The 15024-nt window shown below is 34.2% G+C and overlaps 3 protein-coding genes across 6 annotated transcripts; 1 reads left to right on the top strand and 2 right to left on the bottom strand.

Moving 5' to 3' along the window:
• The first annotated feature begins 894 nt into the window (after nucleotides 1–894).
• On the top strand, nucleotides 895–2922 carry Trmt112 (tRNA methyltransferase subunit 11-2). The gene is made up of 3 exons (XM_076812839.1): nucleotides 895–1032; nucleotides 1508–1609; nucleotides 2727–2922. Exons 1-3 carry the CDS (start codon nucleotides 955–957, stop codon nucleotides 2919–2921), a joined length of 375 nt encoding a protein of 124 aa, XP_076668954.1. The 5' UTR covers nucleotides 895–954; the 3' UTR covers nucleotide 2922.
• Nucleotides 2923–3311: 389 nt separating this feature from the next.
• LOC143369201 (uncharacterized) lies at nucleotides 3312–11277 on the bottom strand. 4 transcript variants are annotated; one of them, XM_076812831.1, is made up of 12 exons: nucleotides 11103–11265; nucleotides 10744–11017; nucleotides 10263–10410; nucleotides 9928–10050; nucleotides 9332–9531; nucleotides 8825–9028; nucleotides 7298–7466; nucleotides 7151–7217; nucleotides 6915–7074; nucleotides 6351–6488; nucleotides 6152–6265; nucleotides 3312–6031 (listed from the first exon to the last, which is right to left on the bottom strand). In XM_076812831.1, the coding sequence occupies exons 2-12, from the start codon at nucleotides 10815–10817 to the stop codon at nucleotides 5809–5811; spliced, it is 1620 nt and encodes a 539-aa protein (XP_076668946.1). In that variant the 5' UTR covers nucleotides 10818–11017; nucleotides 11103–11265; the 3' UTR covers nucleotides 3312–5808. The 4 variants fall into 4 exon arrangements, with proteins under 4 accessions (XP_076668946.1, XP_076668947.1, XP_076668948.1 ...); XM_076812832.1 differs by having other exon boundaries at nucleotides 6351–6485; nucleotides 10744–11277; XM_076812833.1 differs by lacking the exon at nucleotides 9928–10050 and having other exon boundaries at nucleotides 10744–11266.
• An 840-nt stretch (nucleotides 11278–12117) lies between these two features.
• LOC143369204 (HIG1 domain family member 1A, mitochondrial-like) lies at nucleotides 12118–14446 on the bottom strand. Its single transcript, XM_076812840.1, has 3 exons — nucleotides 14239–14446; nucleotides 12755–12897; nucleotides 12118–12586 (listed from the first exon to the last, which is right to left on the bottom strand). The coding sequence occupies exons 2-3, from the start codon at nucleotides 12888–12890 to the stop codon at nucleotides 12390–12392; spliced, it is 333 nt and encodes a 110-aa protein (XP_076668955.1). The 5' UTR covers nucleotides 12891–12897; nucleotides 14239–14446; the 3' UTR covers nucleotides 12118–12389.
• Between the last annotated feature and the right edge of the window lie 578 nt (nucleotides 14447–15024).

The raw sequence follows: 15024 nt of genomic DNA, 5'->3' as shown, positions 1-15024 counted from the left end.
AGTGTTACTGGTCAGTAAATCGTAAATTGATTCCGTTTCATCGTTGACAGCCGTTGAACACAATTCCAAGCATACGTGGACACGAATCGAGACTCGAGGAATTAATTTGAAGCAGACAGAGTGGCCCCGCTAGGTTATAAAAGTTCTTCACTATTTTTCGAACAAGTCGATGATGTGTCAAAATATGACTGGCCGATGGTGGGCGAAATGCACCCGTTCAAACACGATCACGACCAAAGATAAACAGGCAGTAGTAGCAGTTGCTCGTGTATTTCCATCAAGGCCAGGTGATGTGGCTACTGTCAGTTTGCTATTGTTCAAACGATTTTCCACCTCGGACTATGATATATACGCGTAGGTAACCACCATATGTTTCGTAACGCTCGTAACACTTTCGCGCTAAATCAAATCTCCTGTAAACCGACGCGATGTATGTAGCTTATCCAGAAATCTGTGGTACCGAGAAGATTTGAACGAAATGCAACGGACTATTCGGAATTGAGACGGTAAGTATCTCCCTCGAAAAGAAACCTTCTAGCCGAGAACACAATTGAATAGAAGAAATCACGTGATCCGGTTAGGCAATTTATCAAGTGTAATCTGAAATTTAAACTCCGTCGCAATGTGTTCTCTCGGTATAAGGGATTAATCGAAGAATTCTCATCTTGTCAATGGTCGTTAATTTACGCGTTGTAATCGGAATGTCGAAAGGGTCACATCTATTATGTAGTCGGAGTATCTGGTCGTAAAACGTGATCAAGTTCAGTTGCGTTTGAAGCAGTTTTAAGTTTGGAGCGCGCATAAGCTGCGAGACCCGGCGTCCAGAGTGGCGCGTGCAATGAGCCTCGTAATCTTCGTATCTCGTATTCGTAACGCGAGATTTTGCCGAGCGAAAATTGTAGATCTTCTCGTGATCCTACAATCGGCGAAATAAGCCGTCGATAGAAATAAAAAATGAAGCTCCTCACGCATAATATGCTGACCTCAAAATGCCTGAAAGGCGTTACTGTTGGATATCCCTTGGAAATAGTCGTAAGTTGAAAACGTTTCTATACGATTTTTGAGGTTACGTTCATTTAAAGTTACAGTGGGCTACGAAATTATTGGCACGAACAAAGTTTAGAAAGAAGTTTGAAATAAAATGTAAATAAAGAGATTGTTAATATGTCGTAATTTAGAATGATTAGTTAAATGGTGCATATAATGATACAATGCTGGTTTATATAGAAAATGTAATTTAAGAAGAAATTTAAAACCGGCACGATTTGTCTGTAATACAACTTTATTCTTTTCTATGGGATAGCAAAGAGTGGGGGAATTTTTTGAATATTGAAAATAAAAATATCCTTCGATATGCGAATTCAAAAAACCGAATGGAAAGTTGAACTGAAAAATCTGTCTATGCCAATATTTTAGTGATTCATTGTACGTTAAACATTTTGCATACCAGATATGAATTTTGATGAATTTAAATTAATGGTAAAAAGGTGTTGGTATAAATTCTTAGGCAAAAGATATCAAAGTGTCAGAGGTGGATTTCAATTCAGAATTTATTGCAAGAATCATTCCAAAACTTGATTGGGCCACACTTTGGAAAGCTGCAGAAAGTGTAAGTGATTTGTTACGCCGTTGTTAGAGGTTGAATATGAATGATTCTTAACCCGCCGGCACGCGTGAGTGTACTCAGTACACGAAAGTCAGTTTCTGGCTGAAAAAAATCATTTTACCGTGATCTATTCTACCCAGCATCCCTATGTATTCTTCCAGCAGACATTTTTGCATAATGCTACGTACTTGTCAGGTTCAAATTCAGTTTGTAAGTGTCTCTAATTGAATGAAAACGAAAGTATGCCACGTATCCTACTGGCGAGTACGCGCGTGTACTTACAAGTTTCCTAGATGTCCACCTCCGATTACTTTGGTTTTTGGATATGTTTTAGAGGACAGAAAAATAAGAAATAGGTGTCTTTTTATTTTGGTCTGTTTGTATGTTTAGAGAGTGAAACCACCCCTCAAAGCCAAAAACCAAAGCAATCGGAGAATGGCACCACCTATTCTCATGAAATTCGAGGGATGATTTCACACCTTAAACATGCAAACAGGCCAAAATGAGACACCTGTTTCTTAGTTTTCTGTCCTCTAAATCACTGGGAAACTTGTGAGTACACGGGCGCACTCACCGGCAGGATACACGGCATACTTTTGTTTTCATTCAAACAGAGACACTTTCAAACTGAATTTGAACCTGATAAGTATGTAGCATGATGCAAAAATGTCCGTTGGAAGAATACATAGGGGTGCTGGGTACAATACATCACGGTAAAACGTTTATTCTGCCAAAACAGACTCCCGTGTACGGAGTACACGCCGCGACCGCTCGTGTAAAACTTTTAGGCGAGCCTGCCGGCGGGTTAAACGTATCAAACATTTTGATTAAATATCAATATTGAAACCTTTATCCCGTTGAATGTTATTATAAATTGAATATATTTTAACACTTAATATTTACACATTAATCTAGATACTAGAAAGGTATAAAAAAATTATCTGTATAACTATCGAGTTCAAAATTGAACCTCGTTTAATTTCTCAACAACATCGTACCAAAAATAATATTCTTTCGTCGAGATACATTTAACATTTTATTTACAAATCCAGACGATAAAGGTTGAAATATAGATGAATATAACATTGAAAGTAATGCCTACAATGTAATGTTGAAACAGATAGGACACGTTGGAGAATTACCACAGACATTGATCCAAGATTTTGAATCGAATGAGGAATTTTTGAAAAAGGTGCATCACGTATTACTCGAAGTCGAGGTTATTAACGGCGATCTGTTATGCCCGGAGTCGGGTAGAAAATTTCCCATTAACGATGGTATACCAAATATGCTTTTAAATGAAGACGAAGTTTAAACGCTGGCATCGCATTAAAAAAAGAAACATAAATGCTAACGTACATTTTCTTTTCTTACGACTAGTAAATGCTCAAATGTATATAACGTTACTTCTGTTCCAGTATGTATAAGTTTTACTTTTATACTTCTGTTATGATTTACTGCAAAGTAGTACGAGAAATGAATATCATTTGACAGTAACCATATAAGCGTAATAAAATAAACGAGTATGTTAAATTAATGAAATTGCATTTCTTAACATCATACACTGGCAATTGTACATTATATATTAACAACTAATGTTTTATAGGATTATACGATACAGAATAGCGTATGTATATCAGATTATGTGTGTAAAGAATTACATACTATACTTATAGGACTCTATTAATAAATTATTGCACAAAAGGAATGGTTATGGATGTTTTTATTGTACAGATATGTGTAAATACAATGAAATACAATTTTGCATTACTGTGGTACTCAGGATACGTCATCTGCATTTGTGTCGTGTTTATACTGCTATTTTTGGATTATTTTTGTTCGTCTCCGAGTGTAGGAATGATTTGGTTCAAAGTATCTAGGATATAAGACTTTGACCTAAAAGTTTGCTCTAAAATAAGGGTCAGTATGACTTTTGGCAATATTACAGTATCTATATCGAACAAGAAATAATTATCAGAATATCTAAATATATATAGATTCCATTTCGCGTACTTATATCGCATAAAATCTGTTGTTAAAAATAGTTTTATTTCTGCAAATAAAATAATGCGTATGTGAGAGACATTGCTTGGAACTTGAAATCTTAATTGCGAAATAGGGTAACACCGTTAGTATGTAACATTATCGTTTGAGTATACAATGAATATCTTACTCCGTTAACCTAACAGAAAGTCCACAGTGGATCAACAAATCTTATATGGTAAAATACATTTATTAGTTTAATGATAGCACAATTTAACTAGTACCTATTCCACACAACATTCTATAACACCTAATTCATATCTACGCGACGTGAAACGAAACCACTGTCTTTCTGCATTACCCTTGTAAAATAGTATTTAACAAAAGATTCGTTTTTGGATGGAAGAGTTTTCAATACAGACGAATTTGGCAATTTATGTATATATAGACTAATAGTCACTTCATAGCAATACATCCCATACAGAAACTCCAAAGTATTGTGTACTTTATTCACAGAATGCAATATCTAAACAATTGAGAGAATGCTTTGCATTGGAATTATCAAATTACCGTAATAATCTAATCGAAGTATTCATTCATTCTTTTTAATGTTAATCTTCAGCGTGTAATATGTGGCGATACTCAAAATATAGTCAAAATAGATTATTTTATCCCTCCTAGTTTCTTTAAGAGTCAAAAAGCTATAAAAATAGCTCCCAACTAATGTTTCAGCCACAGCCCGTCTGTTATTAATTTTTATTCACATATTAGGTTTTCTCAAAGGCAGGATTATTCTGAATTAAGAACTATGAAAATACCTCTGTACATCGATTTAACTATAGCACATATAAATATTGAATTTTTTTTCTCGTTTAGTATATTATTAGAAACCCTATTTTGGTTATGGCCTACATTGTATGCAATAATCGACTGGGAGTTTGCATCGTGGATATGCAAATTTGTATTTGTACCGTTTCTATTCAGTACCATTTAAAAGTTATAAATTTTATAAAAACTAATAGCTTTTCAAATGTTTACCGCACAATTAAATTTCTCCATATACCTACATTTACTTGAAATATTTAATAATACTGAATATGTTGGTTCTAGATTTATAGTTTCGATTATAAATCTCGGAGTTAACGAAGAAAATCTAATCATTATGATCTTAAGGATTTTATCAGTGTTGAAATATACATGAACGAAAACCATTATTTAAATATTAAGTACATACAAAGATGTTTCCAAGAGAATATGTATCATAAAATTCCCAAAATATATCATGTGAAATATAATGCGAAACAGTTTATCTTTATAATTAATTTTAACATATTTCAACACTTAACTTCCTTAAGATAAGACAATTACGTACGTATAAATCTAATTTAAAATAAAATACATTGTACCATAAATAGTAAAATTAGTACTAATACTGCAAAATGTTCCATCGTAGAATTGGCTACTACTACTATTACAACTATTAGTATATTTGTATTCGAGTTAAAACAATTAGAAACTTCATTTGCAAAGAAGTCGATATCGTTATCGATAATCTTGTGTTCAAATACAATATTTAGACAATTCAAAGAACAATCAAAAAGATCTTCTAAATTATTGTACGAATAGTTAGAAATTTGGACACATTTATCTACATATTAAAGTCGACAAGATATGTCACGAATGGAAGCATTGTGATACTTTCAAATTGGTAATATACTAGAATACGATGGTGTGATATAGAGTTTAAATTATTCCAACTTTATGTACACAAGAAAATTTGAACACTTCTTTGCACATTCCCTTTTAATTATAACTCTTTCGCCATTTTGTAAATATCATCTTATCAAACGTATTTTTTACCGTTAACACGATAAAACGAATGTTTTATAACAAACATAAAAGATACATTAACGTATAACAAAACGAACATAACAAACACTCATTAACGTAACTTTGATGTAAACAATATGAGTATGTAACTAATAGAACAAAGAGTCTATCAATAATTACTCATCCGAAGTGATTCAACAGAAGTACGCATCGAGAAAGTAGTATTTCAACCGATTAACGACGCACTCGTTATTTATAAAATTCTATAAGTTGTTTAAAAGTATTGCGTAAGGAAACATAAAGAAACATGAATTACGTAAAACTAAAACAATAACAACTTCTTTGTCTTAACAAACATAAAAATTAAGAAAAAAACAATTACATATATTTCATTTACCACGACTTTTTGAGTTGGCCACGTTCCTTTGAGAGTAAATGGAACCTTGAGTTAATCCCCTTAGTGGGCCTTTCCTCAATTCTGGATTAGGGCCTTTGGCAACATAACGACTCCCAGAAACCAAATTTGAATCATGACCATTTGCTATTGTTTTGCTGAATGTCTCTTTCGTCAACAGATTTGGATCCGGTCCTGACCATGGAGCGTAGTCAGGTCTAAAACGAATTTGTAATAACAGTAACATTAATACTCCCGATATTAATCACAGTTCATTTCACACGAAAATGATAAAAAGGAGGATTTTAATCGATTAGTGAAGAAAATTCACAACTCACAGAAGCAAGTCGTTATTGGCTCCCCTTGGCAAATCAGAATTTGGTCCAGCAGGTTTTGCTAAATACGGAGACTTATATTCGCTATCTTCTGTAGTACTGGTTCCTCTAGAGACCCTGGAAATACCAATGTAAAGTATGATATAATAAAAGTTATTGTATTATTGCGAAAGTCTGACGACGGCTTGATAATATGCCTTACTTTGGTATTTCTATCTTATTCTTAGAGCGCTTAGCTTTTTCTGAATCTACGTCCTTAACTGCTTTTTTAATTGGCGATGCAGTTAATTTTACAGCCTCAGTCACTGGTGGACTGTCTTTCCTATCGTCACTTCTGCTGCTGAAAATTTATTATACTCGTACATTAAAAAACCGGTAAATTTTCTGAAACTTTTAGTACACAAACACAAAATGTTAACTTTGTTATGTAATTTTGACGAATTCTTACCCCCTCCCTCCCCCAGTATAAGAATTCGTAAGATTTGATATTCCAACCCCCTCCTTACGTAATATTTTTTACACTTAATTTTTTTAGTTATTAAAATTCTTTTAAAGGTTTATATAATTCATTTAACTCGGTTTCGGGAAATTTAAACTAAAACTACTTTTCTGGAACATTAATGATTGAATTTGTATTCATTTAAAAGTAGGTTAAACAATATTACGTAAGACGCTACCTGACTCCCTCCTTTGTAAGAAAACATAAGAAATTCGCGACCTCCTCCACCCCCAAAAAAAGCCTTACGTAATTTAAGGATGACCCCACCTGTGGCTGCTTGACGTGCATAGAGGTCTGGTTGCTTCTTCTGTAACCATGATGTCCAATATATGTATCGCTCTTTCTTCATCGTAATCGACACTATCCATAGCAAGCAATATTACTCTCTCTGGTACTGTCTTGTATTTCTCCATTAAACGACCTTTCACTGAAAAAATTAGAATACTGAAATCAGTACACCGCTAATATTGATATTTCAAAACGGTTTCGTAAAATGCACTTACTTTTATTCTTCTCTTCTAAACTTTTCATACGTGGTGGAGGAGTCGGGGCAGTTTGTACATTCTTGGCCTGTAAAAGTATCGTTCAAAGGTAATTACAACTATGAAGCGAATGAAATCAAGGTACAAGAAAAACTTTCGATCTATTACTTGTTCTTCTTCTTTCCTTCTTGCCAGTGATTTAGGGCCTGTAAGATTTCGCTTTTCATAGCCTAGATCGATTAGTTTCTCAGAAGCCTTCTGAACGTTATTATCACTTTGTTCCAAAATATCCAGCAACATAGTCTCTTCCACTTTTGGAAATATATTTTTCAGGTACCTGTACATACATTTTTAATATACTAACAATTATTACAATTGCCGCTTAATCTTGCATCGAATACATATATAGACACAGTTTACAGGACTGAACATTACGCAATTGATAGTTTATTCATAAGTCAGAACACGTATGATGTGGAAACTCATTGAAATAAATAGTAATACATCAACTATAACGATTAGTAACTAAAATATACTCAACGTACAAGTGATAATAATTTGTACGGTATGCACGTGTGATACATTGTTCAGCAATTTAAAATATATATCATTGTATGATTGTTACAAATAATTGAATTACTTTGCAAAATATTGAAACTGAGTATTAAGATGAGATGGTTCTTTGAACACACATAAAGTACATGGAAATTTAAAATCTTAATGCACGTGCACATACTACCATGCTTGGATCACGTCTCTTTTAAATAAATGAGTTTTCTACTGCATGCATTATGCATCTTTGCTTTTTGAAATTTTCGACATAGAAACTGTAAACCTGATGGAGACTTGCATACTTTAAATTTATGTGTACATACGTCTACGATAAACATACATTGTATATAAATCTCTAAGAAACTCATTTATTAAGTTTCTTGTAACAACGAACACAGAATATATTATTAACAACCAAACGTAAAGCTTCAGTGTTGCCACTAAAAACTGAACAGAAAATACATTGATGGTATAAAACAGAAACCAACCTATCTATGATTCGTGTAAATCTTACACTATCCAACATGTGTTGTACTGTAAACCAGGAAGAAACTGAAACGAAAAATAAGTTCTAAATGGCGAATGCTGTGTGTAAAAAAAAAAGTTAAAAGTCGTAAGAACAAAGGGAACGAAAATTCGACAAAAGAAGTAATTCAAAAGTGAAAATAAAGATTCAACTAGACCTTTCCAACAATATCTCTTCCAAACTACATAATACCAATTATTCTACTATGCATGACTTAAAATCCTCAAAAAAAAAAAATTAACTATATCAGACGTACTAAAAAATTTCGCATTCCCTTATTACACTAACATCTGGGATTCATGAAACTTGACTCGAACAATTTTAACACATTGCAGATAATGGTTAAGAATCTTTGGCATTTTCGCACGAACCACTTGCGTACGCTAAATAGAAACTTTGGAATTACATAAACGGTCTGCAATGTGTACTAAGACATGCTATTTCTACACAGTACTGACTTGTCGTATATGTGAAATATATCAGATACTCAAAACTAAAGGAGTGAATATAGTGCGGCGCTTTCTATCTGATACATTTCTTTGTGACTATCACAGAATACAATATCAACATCTAGCATCCATACTGGGTGAAACTGGAATTGTAAGTATGGGAAAAACCTAAGTTTCATTTTTGGGGAGTTAGGGGCTGGCCGAACCCCACGAGGCGGACTCAATGTTATAGCTGCGTGTATAGCATGTGGTGGTAATCGCCATCTTGGTATTGCATAGTTTGAATGCACAGGCGTGCACGGTCCTGGAGCACAAAGGGGATTCTTTTCCACTTGGAGAGCGCTGACAACCAGAGCTGGTCTGTTATGGTATCTGAAAGACATCAGCTACCACCTTAGCACTTTGTCTGATACAGTGCTATTAAAACTTATTCAGAAATGAAAGATATATAAAGCGGAGCTTTGCGAGACCGTTAATATGGTCCGGGTATAACGACACGAGAAATTACAAAGATTAAGGGGTAATGGCTATTCACTATACTCGCATAAAAAATTCTGAAAATCAAGCTGCTTTCCCGGGCTCTACAGTGGCATTACCCCTTAAAGGGCAGATCGATTATATCGTAGAGACCATGGATAGACTTCTAAACGCAACTACGTGACTTTTAAAACTTACTTTTTTAAAAGAAGCCGAATATGGGTGTCAGAAACTGTTGGAAACATGGCATTGATTTTAGCAACTTGTAGCTCGGCGTCTGAGTTTTGTGTTAAACTTGTCTCCATATTCCTTATTGGCGTTGGCGATGCTAACGTTATATCCCCAAGTCTGTTTGTCATCGTGCTAATTGATTTTAGGGATAACGGAGTCTTCAGCTCCTGCGCAAATTATTTTCTTCCATTACTATTGATCTTTTGTTTACCGAGTCTCGAATATTAGAAAAAAGTTATATTTAGAAATTGTGGGACGTTTATACATATGTACATATAGCGTATACGAATGAGAAAATCTTTATTCAATCATTTGTCATAATAAGTCTATAATATACAAAGTGTTATTGTATATAAATAATTCATCAATGGTACAGATACATGGAATACGTCCGATCCTGAAATTTTACTTCCTTAAAATATACAATCGACTACCTTCGCTTAATAAATAGTAGGTACGAGAACGTGGTCGGTAACGAGGGTTATTAACAGCTTAAAATTGATTGACCAAGATTTCGTCACATTAGAAATATATGCATGCGTTCACAATGAAGTGTTACCTACCTGTAAACTAGGAGGTAAAAATGCAAGTTGCGGATTATGATAGGGAGACTGTGTTGGATAGATTTGCGGAGCTCTGTGAGCTCCCGCGTAACTTAAATGTCCACCACCTCCGCTCCCTCCAGTCTATTATTTTGTAGCATATTTTATATTTAATCCGAATGCAGCATGTGCATACGATAAAAACACATATATTGCGAGTGCATTTGTAGAGTTTAAAATAAGTGCATGCGTGCAATGTTAAAAGTATGAGAACACTTTCTTCGCAGATGGAAATGGGCAGATATTTGTAGCATGAAATTCGACACATTTAATGCAACACAGTAGAAACTACTGACCTGCATGGGTATGTCTTGGGAAGTTATAGTTGTAGCAGCAGAGCTCAGTGCCATTGAATTTTGCGACTGTATATACTGAGAATACTGCCAGTACCTTACTCTCGGATCTTCCCATGTTGTAGTTCGATTAAAGTGATTTATAAAATATCTGAAAAAACGTCCCAGCAAATTGATTTTCGGAATAACCAACACGTACAATCATTCGCTCTACCACACAGAGTAATGTTCAAGTAGCAGTTTTTATAACAATTAATATACATTGGACGCCTATGGACGTTAAAGGAAATCATTTAAAAGTAGTCGATTCTTTTCGTTGATACGTTTTTATTCATTACTACGCGTTAATTAAGTAAAACCAAGAATCGAACGGTGGTTGCGTAAATCCCGTTTGTGGTACAGAAATATCTCGGTTGCGGGCGATCTCTTTTATTGCCAGCTGTAGCTTGCAACATAGGCAGCGTTTTTACAAAAATTTACGTACGGACGTCCACTTCGAATATCGTATCTGCATTCCCAACCGGGCGGCAATTCGCTCCTGTCACTGTCTTCAGCCATCTTTACGTATTTTGACAACTCCTAGTAGGCTCTTCCGGAGCTTATGTTACGTATTTGCTGGTCACGGGGAAATCTAATTACGTGAAGTTACGTAGTCAGTGGAAATTGCCCACTTTAGCAGTAAATTGTATCGTTCATTACTTAAAACACGCGAGACCATCACGTAGCGTTAACGACTCTTAATTCGCTGCGCGTGAAACCTATTTTTCCATTAAGTATATTATTGATCAGTAATGGAACAAAATCCAGGCTGTACGTTTAATGATACTCAAAAAATTGAGGTACCAGACTCCGAACGATCCAACTGGGCATAGATGTTTTCTGCTCGACTACGAAATTCGATCCCATCAGTTTCTCTAGATTTTTGAACGTTCAGATAAGAGATATGTACACTCAGCCAAAAAAGTTTCCGCACAGCTCATTCTAACTTTTCTCGGAACCCAGTCGTTTCAAGCGAGAGATGGATAAATAAATGGTTTCTTGATTATTTTCAGTTGGAAGCATGGTATTTATTGCTGGGATAATTATAAAAATATTTTTTATTTATTAACAAAGAATCTAGCATAACAAAAGTTTCTGTGTGGGTCAATTCTGTTATTATAAATTCATTATATAGGTATTTAATCTTTTTTATGAGGACTCTATTGGACTTTTTTTGGGGTTTACAAACTTTCTCTGTGCAATTTTCCATTGTAGGCACTATTTTCTTTGGTGATAACTGGTATATTGTTATTCCAGTATGATAACATTTTGAATTTGCAGTCTTCTTTAGTCTCTATATTATATTTTGTCAAACATCTTGTTATGTTAGTGCATACCACAGTGAGGGCATGCAATTTATACCACGGGCATCCGGAGGGGGGGGGGGGGGGCAAAAGGGGCAGTTGCCTCCCCCTGGCTTTTGAGAAAAAATCGATTATTTTTCAAAACTGATCTTTATTAAGTTCATACTAAAAAAGGGAATATTTTTAAATTTCGGTTTTAAAATTTTAATTAAATTGGCACTATAAAATGGGTTAAAAAAAGCAAGAGGGGTATATTTTTCTTTACCATCATCCCAAAGTTGCCCCCCCCCCTGGAAATGTGTCCGGACGCCCCTGATTTATACATGTTACAAACGAAGCATTTAAATCACTTTCCTTATTGCGTGCTTTGAGCTGTCTCCTTGAGAAATGAATAACTCTTCACGACTTATCTTCCTTCTTCTTTAGCTTTCCTGGTACTGTAATCCTTCAATCACATTTTCAAATATAAAATCTGTACTAATTGTTACATCGCATATTATTATACGGATAATATATAGCATGAATAAATAGATTCTTTAATAAAATATACATTTCAGTAGATGCGAAAACATTTTTACATAAAATTAAATAATACCATTTAAGTACTGTGCTTCTCTGCCACAGACTCGGGTAGAGATTACACAAAATTATCAACCATACATAGCGTTTCAGATATCTTTTATAATAAAATAAATTACACAGCTTAATTCATTTTTAACACTGATATTTCCTAATTTCTCTATAATTTTGACAGCACAGTTGAGGACTAATAGCGATAAATAGCATCCTAGTTCCTTTTATGTTTAACTTCCTTTTTAGTTACATAGTCTGTATACAAGTGCTGCATCATTCCCAGAGTCATACATGCTATTGCTGTACCTTGAGCCGCGACTCTCAGCTGTACGAGAAACAATGCAGGCGGTATCTTTCTCGTTCTCCATTTGTAGGCGCCTATTCCGCATATAGCAGTGAAACCTATTATACCTGCAAAAAATATGAATTGTGAATGTCCCGTTGCAATAATATATTCCTGTGAAATTATTTTCATTTTAATCTAAAGTAATTTGTAATTGGAATTTAAATATCGTCACATTTATGCAAACATAACACTCTGCAACTTGTCAACCATTAGATTATTGAAAAGATACATACCTGCTATAAGGAAAGGCGATTTTTTTGTCACTCTATACAACGAATCCCCGAATGATGGATCTTCAAATTCTTTAGTTTGTTTATATGCCTCTGCTGGCATTTCTAGCTGTTTAACATCTTCCCACTGATTGTCCATTGTTTACCTATAGAATATTGTTACTTAAGTAAAAAGATTGAGTGTCTCCATTAATTTTTTCAATGGAGTAATCCATGTATATTTGTATATTAAATAATTCTCGTTGCACTTGGTAACATTTGTTCGAAATGTGTCTGTGATTTCGTGTAAGCAAAGGAATACAACAGTAATTACTTTTACATGGACAGTTGACGAATATATCTAACACTGCTATAAGAAATTCTCATATTTGGAACTCTTTCTCTCAGGTAGAATCGTTAACTACCTAGCTGTACCATCCATCGCAAAATAACACGGAAACTTCAATCTTTAATTATTAGAAGACTTGAATATTGAAATGAAAAATGTAATTCCAGTCATTAGTAGGAATTTTAAATGAATATTATCTCTTTAAAAGTAATTGCCAAGGGAAATTTATGATCTTTTAATGTTAGTCAAACAACTGTGTGTTTTGATACAAAGTTTGTATATATTATTCTACTTAAAACATTCAAGAACATTTAGTTACTTAATAAATATATTTTGCAAACTTTTTATGCCCATAAATTGTTGTTTACTCAATATATTAATTAAGCATTCGTGCTGTTACATTATCTTTGAATATCTAATAAAAAAAATTTAACTTTGAAAATCAAGTATAGTTTAATATGTAGTTGTATCTACTTCTATACAACGATGAGTAACCTTCACGTGTTAGTTACGTCATTAGTATTTCATCATATTAATTCGCTAGTCATTAGTCCCTTTTATTAAAATACGATTTGCACGTTTATCGCATAAAGCGTTACACCATCGCGAGCTTTAATACCTATATATAAACATGTATATATATATATAGTATAGTATAAACTGCCATGCTTGACCACTGGTATTTCCTCATTGCCACATTATATCATGTTCGTATTGATTTTAAAGATAGCACGCGCGCACGTATAGTTCAATGTTTCGATGACACTTGAAACCGTTCAAGGTCACCTGAAAAAGATCTTCATTTCATAACTACAAAGTTGCAAACGAATATATCTTTGTGAAAAGATTACTTAAAATAACGAAGGTATATACACGTTTTATCACAGTGACGTTTCATTCACTTTTCTAAGATTACAAATCTCGGTGGTTTCGATCGATAAAACCACTCGTGACGGAACATTCCTTTTGAATGATAGATTAGACTTTTTACGAGAGATGAATAAAATAATTACGATTGTAAGCAAAAGTAATATCTTGTGATTTCCTGCTTAAGTATTAAATTTATAATTCTTTCACCGACGTTTCAATTATTTGTTTGTTGTACTCGTTTCGCTTGATTTTCTGAAGTATTTGTAAGTGAGAGTGGGTGATGTTTTACCTTTGTCTTCTAAACAATACGTAGAACTCACAACCGTTTAATTAATACTGGTCAAAGGATTGCACGTGTTTGAGACAATCTTCTTTCTCTTGCAAATGTCATGACGCAACTGTACACTATGTTACGAACAAATTTCTTCAATCTTCCGTCCTCCTCACTCTCTGCTACACCAAGCAGAGCACTACGGTGCTGCTCCTAACGGTTCTCTTGATTCGCGAATCGCGGGAAACCCCACAATCGTATTCTAATATTTCAAATACATTTTCCTGTATTACACGAAGTATTTCCAGGAAACTTTCATCCACTGCAGATGACGAAATATGTGAAAAGGTTTGTTATTTACTAGTAATTTAATGTATCTTCTATTCGAAATGAATTTGTATTTTACAAATAAAACTATTTCTCTTGAAGTCATAAAGTACGCAGTTTAATTTTTCTACTTTACTTTTTAAGCTTGTGTTATAAAATATTTTTGTATTATTTAAATTTCCCTCTGTCAGCCAATAATTGTAGTAGTCTCTGATTGGTCCATCTGTGTAAACATGTGTTTATACATACATATATATGCATTTCAATCTCTTAATAGTAGGTGGAGGTCCCGTGATTAAAATCCTTCGTATACGTATGTGTACTTACTAGTACTTACGTTCAGCGTGGGGCGGAAATAACCTATCGGGTAGTTATTTTAGCGGTGGGGGAACGCCACACTTGCGCATGATGGCGCCGCGACGTCAACCAATCAACGCCAAGGTAGGAAACGAAACGGCGCCACCGTTAAGCCAAATC

Source organism: Andrena cerasifolii, chromosome 5, assembly GCF_050908995.1.
Source record: "Andrena cerasifolii isolate SP2316 chromosome 5, iyAndCera1_principal, whole genome shotgun sequence".
Taxonomy (NCBI): Eukaryota; Metazoa; Arthropoda; class Insecta; order Hymenoptera; family Andrenidae; genus Andrena; species Andrena cerasifolii.
This window is presented reverse-complemented; position numbering and strand designations above follow the sequence as displayed.